The 14,257-nt window shown below is 37.1% G+C and overlaps 1 protein-coding gene across 2 annotated transcripts in view; it reads left to right on the plus strand.

Annotated features, from left to right (window-relative positions):
• The first annotated feature begins 400 nt into the window (after positions 1-400).
• The window catches only part of CTPS2 (CTP synthase 2), a 62,187-nt gene continuing 48,330 nt past the window's right edge, over positions 401-14,257 (plus strand). For both annotated transcript variants that reach the window (XM_018084258.3, XM_018084259.3), the window contains exons 1-9: positions 401-602; positions 2,918-3,088; positions 3,369-3,469; positions 5,263-5,379; positions 6,061-6,144; positions 8,721-8,801; positions 11,477-11,628; positions 11,875-12,007; positions 13,969-14,057. In XM_018084258.3, coding sequence (XP_017939747.1) covers positions 437-602; positions 2,918-3,088; positions 3,369-3,469; positions 5,263-5,379; positions 6,061-6,144; positions 8,721-8,801; positions 11,477-11,628; positions 11,875-12,007; positions 13,969-14,057 — 1,094 coding nt within the window. In that variant the 5' untranslated portion in view covers positions 401-436. The remainder of the gene's footprint in view (positions 603-2,917; positions 3,089-3,368; positions 3,470-5,262; positions 5,380-6,060; positions 6,145-8,720; positions 8,802-11,476; positions 11,629-11,874; positions 12,008-13,968; positions 14,058-14,257) is intronic.

Here is a 14,257-nt window from a genome sequence, read left to right on the forward strand (position 1 = left end):
ACACCATCCTGTTTCAGGTGGGGTAGAGAAATGTAACTTGCAGACAATGAACATTAGTGTTTTCGTTTGCTAAAAAGTATAAATCGTGAATTGGTAATGGTCTTGTTGGCTTTGAGGATTTGCCACTCAGCACCCCTTTCTGCACAGATCTGGAAATAAATAAAATACAGTGACTCTGCATGTGGATCAACCTCTTGTGCACTGGGTGAAAGAACCTGTTTTGGGACAACATAGATGCTTAGCTTATGTATTGGTGTATAGGCTGGGAGAGGTGAATCCTGCTCCCAGATTCCAAAATGGTCATAGGTCATTTCAACTTTGATTCTTTGTAGACTGAGTCTGTGTTCTTCCCTGACATGAAATTGCATTAATCATAGGTACATCTTTGTTTTAGGTTTCCAGGTCAAAGTGTTTGTGTGTGTGTGCTGATTTTCCGATGAAGTACATCCTGGTGACTGGTGGTGTCATCTCAGGCATTGGCAAAGGGATCATTGCAAGCAGCATTGGCACCATTCTGAAATCATGTGGTCTACGTGTCACTGCAATCAAAATTGATCCTTACATAAACATAGATGCTGGAACCTTTTCGCCATACGAACATGGTATGAAGACTGGTGCTGCTCCCTTTTGCATGAATATATGTATTCACAGTAATGTGTTTTGGTTTTGTTTTTTAAAAGCCAGTAGTATGTAACTTATTAGTCATTTTAGAATTGTTTTGCAAGTTTATTGCTTACTGTATGTTCTGAAGCTCATTGTCTGCTCTAAGTAAAGAGGCAGAAGCCTGTTTGTTGAAGGTACTATTATGAGCAGATGCTTCCTTTCTATAAAATACCACCTTAATGGGAAAATCCTAGCTGAAAGCCTTGTTCAGTTAATGCTATGTTCAGCTCAACTTGATTAAAAAAAAATTAAATAGTGCTATAAAACTTATTTGAAACTTAAGTCCTCAACAGTTAGTTGTGAATTCTGTTCTCTGGATGTCAGTGGCTTCTAGTGTAAGTGCCTTCATAAGAATTAGCCTAAGTTCTCATTTTAGTCAGAGAGGATCTAGTCAAAAACATCAGTGAAGCTTAGAGAGCCAGGTAATGATAGAATTTTCAAGTAGATGCTTAGTTTGGTTGGTTAGCTGTTTAAGCCACCTTGGTTGTATTGACTGTGTTGCTGATGAGCTACAAGACAGTCTGACATGCATTTAAAATGTTGAATGTTCCTTCAGCTGTGTGGCTTTTTACTTGTACATTTATTAAAAGCAATGGTTTTCGAAGTACCTTCAGCCAATAGACATTTCTAATTACTGTTATTTTTGAACTTTATTTGCTTACTTTTAGTCCAGACCAAAATTTTTAAAACTGAAGATAAATGTGTATATCTCCTGAAATGAAAAAAGACCACTTTGCTTTTTAAGTGGAGGAAAAGCACAGCTTGTCAGACCTCTCTCAAAAAGCAAAATTTAACTAATGCAGTAGTTCTGCACTTTCAGGAGCACATCTGGTGTTACTTAGGCAGTTGAGCAGGTGTTAAAACTCCTGCAATGACTTGAGATTGTGAGGATGTATGTATTCCTTCCTTGGATCAGGTACAGAGGAGAGGGGACACTACGGCATATAATTCCTTTCTTCACTTAAGAGTTTCTTACTGCTCATGAAGAAAAACTGGCTTGCTGGGTAGTACATGGAAATTCACACACACCAGAATGGGGATCCTCTTCTGTTAACATTTTGACAGAAATATGATTGAGTCAAAGAACTTCAATTTAGCGATTTCCAGTTATTTAAAGAGTTTTTTTAACAATGTATTTTTTTTATTCTTCCAAGACCTGCATAAGAGAAATGTTGGTTCTGCTCTATATCTGTTGGCTCAAACCACTTGTTGGCTGAAATGATGACTTAATATGGAGGAGATACTAAGTGCCTCACAGAATCAGGCATAAATCTTCCACTCTGTTGTACACATTGGGATGATTTGTTAGGCTGTTCATTGAAGTTTAGTGTTGTACCTTGGTGGAATATATATTTCTGTAGTCCACATTATACCTTCATGGGAACTGAGGGGTTTTGTTGTTGTTTTGGTTTATTTTGGATGGGTGGTTGGTTAGTTGGGGTTTTTTGGGGGGGGCGTGTGTGTGTGCATTAGTCCTGTAACTTCCTTGGCCATTGCTTCATTGGGCAAAATATTTTACAGTTTTTCTGAAGACCTTTCCAGCCTTACCTCAAGATCTAGCACCTTTACTTCCTTCAGAAGTTGACTAGATTTAGAATTTAGAGACTCTTTAGAGGCCTAAGGAAAGTCTGAACCATAAAGATACTTTAGTTTTTTCAGTGTCAGAAATAACTCTCACTGTGGACACAGTGAACCAAATACACAGGATGGAACAACTGAATAAGAAACAGTGATCATGTTTGAAGAAACATATTCATCATAACTTTACTCCTGATCCATGCCTTAATCACTAGAATAGATCCAAAAAACAAGAATTTATGGTGAAACACTTTGAACATGTATAATTCTTGCTTATAAAAACACAGGTTTTGTCTCCTACAAGTAAATTGATATTTTGTTGCTGATTTATGATTCTTGGAGATTGTTTCCTTCTGATGATGGTTTGTAGTGCTATTGAAATGCTGGTTAAATATTTATAAGTCACTTAAATATTTTGACAATACAACTTTTATTTATTTGCAAAACTGTACTTGTCTGAGGGACAGACATTGGATGTAAAACTGATGACTTGGATATTAAGTCACACAGAATGGCAATATAGATTGGGTTGCAGTATGTGCTTTATTGATGTGTTGTTCTGTCATTTAAAAGAAAAATTCTTCTATTTCAAGACATTAGTGGTATTCCTGCTGAGTGTTTAATAATTTCTGATTTTTTTATTGTTTTTCTGTATGTTTTCACTTTCTTTTTTCAGGTGAGGTTTTTGTATTGAATGATGGTGGAGAAGTTGACTTGGATTTGGGAAATTATGAGAGATTTTTGGACATCAATCTCTATAAAGATAACAATATCACCACTGGAAAGATATATCAGCATGTCATTAATAAAGAAAGACATGGTGATTACCTGGGGAAAACCGTTCAAGGTAATATTTTTAATTTTGTTGGATACTAGTGCATTCAATCTTCACAAAAGAAGTGATCAGCTAGAACAGGCTGCTCCTTGCTGCACCACCTTACTTTCTCCCTTCCAAGAGAAATGGGCGTATTCCTGTAACGTTTGGGTTCTGGGGTCAAGGAAGGGAGGAATAGAGAAAGGACCTAGCAGTTTCCTCTTGACTTGCTGTTAATTTTTCCCCCTTTGCATGCAAAAATTAAAGTAACCTACAGTAAGCTAGGCTTACCTTCTTTGATTTTGTCTTGTAGTTGTTCCACACATCACTGATGCAGTTCAGGAATGGGTAATGAATCAGGCAAAAGTTCCGGTGGATGATGACAGACAGGAGCCACAAATTTGTGTAATTGAGGCAAGTATGGAACTTTTTAGGTTATATATCTGCAGTGAACATAAAATACTAGCTTGCTTTCTCTTTGCTCCATATGCTGTAAAGGTCAGACTGAAGTTTTATGGAGAGCAGCAATGTAAAGACACATTTTATATTCTTTGGTTCTGAAAGTGATAGGTGTGGTCTTATCCCTACAACTTTCATTTGGCTAAATCCATTTTAGAATACTGCTGAAACTGAGCTGCTTAAGAGTTTATTAACTTATGGAATTAAAGCAGACAGGTACTGTAATGTGAAGTGCCTATTCCAAGATCCAGGCATTTGACTGAAGCTTTATACTGCTCACAGTATTGAGAAAACTTGTGTATTACTTGAAATCTCCCGTGGTCAATAGGAGTAACATTCTAGCTTTCCGTAAGAATTCACATGTCCATCTTGTTACTTGTGGTCATGTTTAAAGGCATAGATTTAAATAATATGTAAATTGGTTTTCCACTTTCTGGTATTATCTTTAAGACCTTTGGCAGCAACCTTTTTAATCACTTAACCTGCTGATGTTCTGCACAATGGAAACAACAAATTTCCCCCACCCATATTAGGGCATTGAGAGGAGGAAAGACACTAATTGCTAGTATTACTCCTATAGCAGACAATACCAGAAAAGATTATACTTGAGAATTTGACAGAAGAATATGTCATACATTTAATACCAGAAGTGACCACCATAATCAATAATGCAATAAACTTTATGACCTGGGGAGCAGAATTGCTCAGTATTTCTTAGGCAGAAGAATCTGTCTGGATTCAAATATACTCACCAGTATAACTATAGATCTTTTTTATGATGTGCACAGTGAGAGTCAAACATTTAATTTAAAACAAATATGAAAAAGGTAAATACAGAAGTTGCACAAGAACAGAAATGAGTGATGGTCTTATCAACCCTTTAACTTCAGTCTTAATTTTCTGTTTTCTCCATATAAGAGGTTTATTTTTTTTTCTTGTTATACACTTGTACCTCCAGTCTGATAAAAGTATTTTTTGTCAGTACTCTAAGAATAATTTTTCCATGGCAAAATCCTGAAGGAGTTAGACTGAACATGTGTACCATGTACAAATGTAATTATCACAAGTTTTTCTGATACTGGATAAACACAAATGTGCAATTCTGCCAAAAGCCACTTGGTGGCACAGAAAGATCATTCTGAAACACAACTGTTTTGTCAGACTTTTGTGTTAAACTGCGTTATTCAGCGCTTAGTCTGCTATAGCTCTGTCTGTCCTTGAGAGACATCTAATTTCTGTCTTTATAAATAAGTTTTAGCATGGACTTAGTCTTGCATTTTGGTTTGGTAATAAATATTTGGTAAAAAACATTTATTGATGTTGGAAAGCCATGGTGATGGTGGGAAATGTGTGTATCTTGTTGATTACAACTGCTTCTTAATCTGACAGGAAAATAAAGATCTTCTGCACAAAAACCTTCACATGAGCTTAACTGTTGATTAGTGGTTCACCCCTTTCATGGCAGTGTGAAAGCATGTATTATTCAGTAGCACCGAACATCTTCCCATGGGAAGATGATGTATTTGGTGTAAAATGATTATAACAAAACTGGAAAGTTGTTTAATGTTTTCCACAAGAAACAAAATGCGCAGAGTAGATGAGGGTTCTTTTCAGAGTGTGCCTGCAAATTTCAATTGTCAGGTTTTTTTAAGACAAAAATTTCAGAAAACATGTTGAAGTATATGAGAGACTTTTTTTTCTTTTGTTTTTTCTTTCTACCGCTGACATATCTAAGCTTTACTTTTCAGCTGGGTGGAACCATTGGAGATATTGAAGGAATGCCATTTGTTGAAGCATTTAGACAGTTTCAGTTCAAAGCAAAAAGAGAAAACTTTTGTAACATCCATGTTAGCCTAGTACCACAGGTAAGTTATGAGAATTAATAAAATAAATTTCACTCTGTACTGGGCTTTGTATTTGTTTATTTGTCTCATTAACCCTTTTATGCTGGAGCCAAGTCAAGACCACTACAACTCTTTGTACAGGGCTAAAAGTACTTTTTCATTTGAACTCTAAATTTTACTTCACGAGATATAAGTATTCATTGAGGAGATTTTTGTAAACAAAGGTTGGTAATGATGATGTGATTTCACTTGTACAGATAAAAAGGTTCTTATTATTAACTACAGCTATGGATTGATCAGCAGTTGGTAGGATTAATTCTGTGTATTTGAAAACAGAATTATTTGCTACATATGAATATTTTCAAAGACAGTCACTGGAGGTTTTGTGCTGTGTTTGACACTCTCCATTTATTAGCAAAATCCAATTTTTTGAACATTATTATTCTTCTACCCGAGTCAATTATATTGAAACTTTTCTCTGAAAATAGAAAAAGACAAAATAAACCTGACCTGAATTAGGGTCTTCAGAGTATTTGTTAGAAGTGTCACCACTGTTAATATGTTTCTGGCATATTGTGGCTCTGTTTGGATATGTTTATGTCCTGAAAATATTACTTGCAATGCATTTTCTCTTTTAATCTGTAACTGTTTTCTTAGTAGAGGTTGGTTGCTTATTCAAGCTTTCAAAATGTGCCTTTCCAGCCTAACGCCACTGGTGAACAGAAGACAAAACCAACACAGAACAGTGTTCGAGCACTGAGGGGTCTAGGCTTGTCTCCAGATTTGGTGAGTCAGTAAATACAGATTTTTTTTATTGATGGTTCATCTAAAAATGTCCTTGCATAACCTGCGTTCAAAGAATAAGCCTTAGTCTCTGAGGAGAAACAAGAAGTGCAAAATATGTGCTGTATTGCTTCACTAAAGCCACAGGAAATCAAATTACTCAAGTTGACTCAAAGTTAACTTAATTGAACTAACTCCTTGCAATATCTTGGGACTGTAGCTATGTTCTTTTAAAGACATCTTTTTGCAAAAATAATTCTTCACTGCTAAAAATAATCTGAAATCTCAGTTTGCTTTGTGGGAAGAACTAAAATGTTTCTGGCTCCTAACATTCTCACAAATTTCTTTTTATGTGTGATTAAGAAGAAGCAATGTGTATGTCTTCAAAAAGGAAAAATGATTCTTAAAAATATAGTCACACAAATTCTGTGTTGTGCTTCTCTCTGATTTTTGGAGCTCTTGCATTTTACACTTATGAATGACTGTTTTTATAACTACAAAACCAATGGATTTATAAACGGGATATACGACAGATGTGTTTAACTTCCAATTGTTGTGACTTGGTGATTGTAGTTGTCTTGTGGAGGGAAGGACTTTTATTAATGCAATGCAGTATTTGAAGCTTCAGAGCCTAAACTTCAAGATCCCTCTTGAGGTGCTAATTGCATAGGGAAAGTTGCATGTCATTTTTGAAGGCCATTAAGATAATTGCCAGTGCCTGACTTCTCCCTCCCCCTCCCCACCCAGAAAATAAAAATTTTTAAAAAGCCTTTTAAGTGGGTGTGTGTAATAAAAAGAAAAGAGACAAATGTAGTCACTTTCTCACATCTTGAGTTCTTGCCTGGGGCAGTTCTGGCACTGCCAGAAGCACAGTATCTTTTTTTTTTATTTTTTGTGACTGCTGCTATTGACTGCTAAAGCAGCAAGAGATTACAGTCAGAGTGTAGCCTCCTGGTGCCCTTATAAAGTTCCTTGGGTGCTGCTTCAAGACAATGTTTAAATGGTAACTCTCTTGGGCAGAGGCCCAAGGCCGAGACAGCGCACGGGGAAGCTCCTCCAGCAGCAGTCAGGAGGGCTTCCTCCATGAGCTATGCTGCCAGGCTGCCTAATCTGAACTTGGCTGTCCTGTTCTGAATGCCTGCTGCCTCTCTGCCTGCTCCCAGGCTTCTTGAGGTGGCATGCTGGGATGGTCTCAGCTGTGTGTGCAAGAGCCTTTCTGTTCTCTGTGGGGTGTCCGAAGTGCCTAATGAACACGCTACAGCTGCAGGTATCATGTACTCTGCTACAGCACTTTGAAAACTTGAGTATATGCTTGTTCAATTGAATTGTTCTCATCTTCTGTGTGTTATGTTTCTTTGAGATGCATCTCTGCCACTGTTATTATTGTAGTTTCTTTATTTTCATGCTGATTCTGATGTTTTTGATTTCTCTCTCTGCATTAACTTTAAATTTGCCTCAGCAAAATGGTTTATAGTTTTCAAAATTAATTTAGTCATGTGCTCTTACTATCAAGGTTTATGAATTATACCTTCACCTTCAAACTGTACCAAATTTTTAAGTATGAGTTGTGCTTACTTGAATAGAATGTGCAGATTGTTTCCTGGTGCTTTTTTTACTTGAATATGCACTAAGTAGGGGAAGTTAATTAGACTTCATCAATATCAGTGTAGTTAAACTGCATTAGCAAGGTGATCAAAGGTCAGCTACAAGTTTCTGAACAAAGGGGCTTAATGCATTAAGTGGATACATCTGCTAGAAAGATGGGGAAAACAATGAATTAATCTTGTAACAGGATCATTTTACTTTCTGTTACACTTTCAGGTTTCAAAATAACTTAAGGTAGTAGACAAAGTAATCAACAGACACATTGATAGAGCAGTTCTGCATTTTGAGCTAGTTGCCTGGAGTTACATAATGCAAAACCAAGACCCCTTTCAACAAACACCAAACATATAGTAATTTTCTTCATTGTTTAAAAATTATCAATATTTCCTAAAATTACTGAGTTTTGAATGTATCAGCAAAATACTAGCAGAATAATTGCAGCAGTAAAAAACCCCACACAATTTTGAAATAGTTTTCTCATCTTTGGCCTTGTTCTTTTTGTCATGATGTGCAAATTAAAAATTACAAGAAGATGCTAAACTACTGAAATACTAGAAATATGCATGTAAGCTAAGTATTAATGCTCTAAATTTAAATCTGATCTTACTGATAAGATTACAGTATTCCTTTTGATTCATCATATTATTCATCCTTACAGAGCTGCTAGACTTTAGACAGACTATTACAGTAGTAGCTGCAAGAAAGGAGAACATGAGAAAGCAGTATTGCAGAGTGTCAATGAAAGATAAATAAAAATTTGTCACTGTGGGTAGGTGACTGGATTACTTCTGCCTTGCTAGTAGATTATTTGTGAGTTATGATATATTGTAGAACTCTAAAAGAGGGGGAAGAGTATAAAAGGCACATTTGTTTGTGCTCTGCTTCCAAAGGAGATGAATTTTTCTATGAAGTATTGAGGCTCTTCTATTGGTTTGCCTAGTAAATACTTGAAATTTTTCCTTCTGTTATGACAGATAGTCTGCAGAAGTGCAAAACCTATAGAAATGGCGGTGAAGGAAAAGATTTCCATGTTTTGTCATGTGGAGCCTGAGCAGGTCAGTACCTTAATATTTTATTTGTCATTATTTAAACATGTAGGAAAGCATACAAATATTTCTACGTGTTTCTGTTTTCAACTTCAGACTGCTTCATTAACATGTAATTGTTTTTATAATTTTTATCTTGCTGTCCTGTACACTATAGCATTTTAAAAATACTGGAAGTTGGTATGTTAGGTTTTATGTCAAACGGTCCTTAATAATTTAAATGCATGTTATGTAAAAGCTAATCAAAGGAATAGATTTTGAGTGCATGGTTAGTTGCTGTACTGTACTGTGCTGTGCTGTACTGCACAGTTTTCACAACTCTGATTGGTTATTGCCCATAAATGATCTCAGGTGATTGTAGTAATGGATGAACAAAGTGTGGTTAAAGTCAGGTGATTTGCTTATGTCCATAGATGATTGCAACTACATGAACACTTTTACTGTGATCATATGTAATAGGCTATTTATGCTCTTTCAACATGTTTAGAACATGTACTGTGTAGTCATATATCCTTTTATAATTCATGTGTGATTTTTGCCTAATAGTTTGTGATTAATTGATATTCAGATATTAATTTTGAGAAATCAAATGCTCTTTAATATTTTTTACTATAGTAAAAATGCAAAATAGATGCAAATAGTTATGTGGTATTTCAAATATGTGTCAGTGTTGACTTCTATCTCTGCAAATGTGTAAGAAAAAGCTTTTGATAGCAAGATTCCGGATGAGGACTTAGAGAACAGTGAAGCCATTGCTTCATACCCCCACCTCTCATTCCTTCCATCTTACTATCTGTGGAAGACAACACCCTTGATCAAGCTAGCTTCCAGAAAATCCTTCAGTTATGCTTTGTGATTCCTCTTCAGCCAGAGAGAGACAACTGAAAATTCAGTCAGAGAGAAATGGTGTGTGCTCTTCTGGCAGTATCAGGCTGTGTGTAAGCACATACATGCTCAGATCCCAACTGCAGTTATTATGCCAGTCCAAGTGGACCAAGAGCAATGTGCATAACTGAACTTCCCTAAGAGCTCCATGGCAGGGAGAGAGCTGTCTTCATGGCACTGTTCCTTTTTTTCCGAATTTCTACCTTTTAGGGTAGTACCTGAATGGTTGTACCAGTCACAACTTTCATGAGGGCAGAGTGCTGCATTCTTACACTGTTCTGGCTAGCTCAAATGTCATTCCTCAGCACTGAATTGTGTAATATATGTTTGTCTGGTGGTTAGACCCACCCTAACTGAACTGTTAGGTACCACACTGTGTTGCAGCCTTTTTTTTCCCCTCTTTCTTTTGTTCTTTTTTCTTTTCATAACTATATTCATCACAATTCTGCAAAACCATTCTTAAGTCCACTGTGTGTCTTAAAATTAATGAACCACTTTTGGAATTCAGAAGACACTTATGTGCATGTCTTATTTTCCCTAGAATGATCCTGGATTTTTTCTGAAATCAATATGTCTGTGTCTCTCTTGTACTGGGAAGCTCAGAGCTGGACTCAGTACTGCAGGTGTGGCCTCACCAGTGCTGGGTAGAGGGGAAGGATCATATCCCTTGACCTGCTGGCAACACTCCTCCTAGTGCAGCCTAGGGTACCAGGGGTTGGCTAATGTTCAGCTCCACTAGGTTGTTTCTTGTTAAGCTTCTTCCCAGCTGGGTGGTGTCATGTAATGGTGCCTGGGGTTGTTTCTGCCCACATGCAGGGCTTTGCACTTACCCTTGTTGAACTTCATGAGGCCCCTGTCAGCCCATTTCTTCTGCCTCTTGGCAGAGTGGCAGCACAGCCCTCTGCCCTGTCAACCACTTATACCACTTTGGTGTCATCTGAAAACTGGCTGAAGGTGTGCTCTGCCCCATCATACGGAATCAGTAATATAATATAGTATAATATAATACATATTACATAATATATAATTATATAATAATAATATTAATGAGGATGTTAAACAGGACTGGATCCAGTACTGGCCCCTGGGGTACTCTGATAATTACTGGCTTTCAACTAGACTTTGTGCTGCTGATCATCACCCTCTGGGCCCAGCCATTCTGAGTTTCCTCACTGTCTGCTCATCCATACATGAACAGGTTGTCTATGAGGATCTTAGAGGAGATAGTGCTAAAAGCCTTCCTGAAGTCCAGGTAGATGATATCCACTGCCCTCCTCTTATCTGCCAGACCAGTCACTTAATCATGAAAGTTTATCAGATTGGTCAAGTATGACCTTCCTTTGGTGAATCTATGCTGACTACTCCTGATTATTTTCTTGTGTTTTGTGTGCCCGGAACTGGCTTCCAGGACAGTCATAACTAGTCCATGAAGACCATGTGCTGTTTTGTCCACAGTCTTCCTCCAAGTGGATTTTTATTTTATTTATTTCAAGTGAGTCCTCCCTCCTTTCTTGACTCTATGTACTGTCAAGACAAAAGCAGTGTCTTTAACTTGTTTCAGGATTATAACAGTCTCCATAGTCAGCACAGCTGTAACTTAGAGCAGTTAGTGATTCTTTCTTAATGTTATATCCTTAGGATGGTAGCTGCCAAGCTGTCCTGCTCATTCAAAAGAAAAGTATTTAAAAATTAGAATGTATATAGAAAGAAAAAGTACTTGTAGTATCCAAAAAATAGAATGTATGTTTCCTATGAAGAATTTTAGGTAAGTCTTTTTATGTTATGCTTTCTTTTGCTAGGTGATATTTATTCATGATGTTTCTTCTACTTACCGAGTACCAATCCTGTTGGAGGAGCAAGGCATCATTAAATATTTTAAACAGAGGTTAAATTTACCTATTGATGACCAGCCAAGTGATCTTCTAATGAAATGGAAGAAAATGGCTTGCAGGTATTCTACATCCTGCTGCTTTTTTAAGAAGTGTTTTAATTCAAGTTAGGTTTTTAGCTACTGTGAAGTCACCAGACTGGACTGGAGTCCAGGTGCTGATCAACACCTGTGAATGGTCTAAGTTTAAAAACATGGTCAGTTAGGAAATTTTAGAAGCTATTTTGTGGAGTTAAAGAAAAAGCAAACACTTAAAATGTTTTCTTTGTGAAATCTGATGTAGTAACTGAAAAACTTTTTTTTTGTCAGATATGAAAGGTTGCTGAAGGTGTGTTCCATAGCTCTTGTTGGCAAGTACACCAAGCTAAGTGACTGCTATGCATCTGTTTTCAAAGCTCTGGAACACTCTGCGCTGGCAATTAATTACAAACTGGATTTAATGGTGAGGATATTTCTGGCTTTTGCTTTCAGGAATACTTTGAATCTACTGTTGTATAATTCTGTGATACCCTACTAGTTCCCATCATGTGAGGCAGTTTTAATTCATGTGAAAATCAGAAAATGAATCATGCAGATAAATACAGACAGGCCAAGCATCTAATTTTTTAAAAGAAATGTTTACAGATTTAATTTTTTTTTTTTTTTGGAACTAAAGTTATCTGAAGGGAACACTGAAGTTACCCAAAACTGGAGCTGATGAAAAAACAGACTTTACCTGCAAATTTGTATTTACTATCAAAGTTAAATTTCACTTGTTCTCATGAGAAGTGGTTTCATGGTGGACTTGGCAGTGCTAGGTTAGTGGATGGATTAAGGATCCTTTCTAACCTTAGTGTATCTATGATTCTATGACTAGAAAAGGGCAAATGTTGTATCCATGTTAAAAAAAAAAAAGAAAAAGGCAAAAATGGCAGGTGGTCAGCCTCTCTTTGTTCCTTGGGAAGATTATGAGCAAATACTACAAAAGGTTTTTGTGTACATGAAAAACAAGAAAGTGGGAACAGCTAGAATTGATCCCTGGAGATTTTTAGATCCTGGCTTTTGATGATCCTTAGCAACTTGCTCCAGTTTGAATTGGTTTGAGTAGAGGGTTGGGCTGGAGACCTCACAAGGTCCTTTCTGACTTATGTGATTCTGTCACTATAGTGTTACTGGCAGCTGCATGGTGGGAAATTTTTTTGATATGTAAAATAGCTTTGCTTTTAGCAAAAAAGTGAAAGATGCCCTGTCTGCAAACACACAGCTTTGTGTGCAGCTGGTCTTAACTTTGGTGGGGCTTTTGCATTAACAAGCATGAGACTTGATGGTTGCTAAGCTCCAGTGCAGTGCTGAAAGGTTAACAAACAAGGGCTCCTGCTGTACTTACCTGCATGTCCTAACCTCCTTTTAGTGTTTTTGCCCAAAGGCTCTTGATAGAATGCCATGCTCTGAAGGAACTGCTTCATCTGAATGATGAAATGTTGATGCTGCTTGAAGTGATAAATGTGCCTGCTCAATATCTTTGGCAAGGAAAACACAATTAACTTAAACTGTAATTAGTTTCTCTTTCCAATCTCCAAGCATGATAAAATGTCCTTTTAGTAGATCCTGTAGTATTCTAGTATAGAATAACAACATTCAGAAGTAGTTCTAGGAGGCAATCCTGTCTGTCTGGCAAACTGTCAGCAAGCTTCTTGTCAGATTCGTTTCTCTGCACATGGGTGAATTCTGTCAATTTGGATGATCTCATTTTTGTGGAGGAGGGACTCTAGAGCAGGATGTGATTAATTATGTTATTCTGAGGAGAAGACTGACAAAACCCAGAATCCAACTCTGATCTTTTGTGTCCCCAGTGCAGTACATAGCCATCTCACTTCACTCTAGTGGTACCTCAGGAGCTGTGCTGCTTAATAGCACTAGAGACTCTAATGCAGGATTTCTAATAGGGCATAGGTAATGTGTCTCCCTTTCTACACAACACTCCCCAGAAATGCCTTTTTCACAGACAATGCAGGTTTATCCAATCTTATAATAAGATTAGATAAACTGTGGCACCCAAAAGGCAGGGAAGTGAACATCCCGGCTATCAGGATAAGTCAGCACCACTCCTCGGCTGGTTCCTGATTGCCATAGGGAGATAACCTGGGTACACAGTTATGTGAAGCATTCTAGCAAGTCTGATTGCCTGGAGGAAACCAAACAGGACTGTTGGCAGGCAGAACTTCTGAGCTATGTGCAAAAAAAGGGCATGGATTGCTGCAACTGGAGCAAACACTGTGTCCACAAAACAAGTACTGGGTCTTCAGTGAAGTTGTTACAGGTTTATTCGGAAATTCACTTGAAATGCTTAATAATTTTTCTTAATGCTTGATTAGTCTTTCTGTGGAAGAAAAGACCATTTCATTGCCTATTTTTCTTTATTAGTACATAGATTCAACAGAACTTGAACGTTCTACAGAAGCGGAGAACTCAGTGAAATATCACCAGGCATGGCACAAACTGTGCAAAGCAGAGTAAGTGATGTTGGGTATTCTGTGTCCAAAATGCAGACCATGATATTGATTTCATATGCTGAAAAATGTTTCAATAAATCAGATAATTTCTCAATGCATCCAAACTTCTGTTATTTATGTAAAGGGATATAAGCTTCAGACATAGGAAATGAAGTATCAGCCTATAACCTCAAACTCTGCTTTATTCTCTTTAGACAAGT

The sequence above is a fragment of the Manacus vitellinus genome, unplaced genomic scaffold, assembly GCF_001715985.3.
Source record: "Manacus vitellinus isolate BGI_N305 unplaced genomic scaffold, ASM171598v3 scaffold_7_pilon, whole genome shotgun sequence".
NCBI classification, from domain to species: Eukaryota; Metazoa; Chordata; class Aves; order Passeriformes; family Pipridae; genus Manacus; species Manacus vitellinus.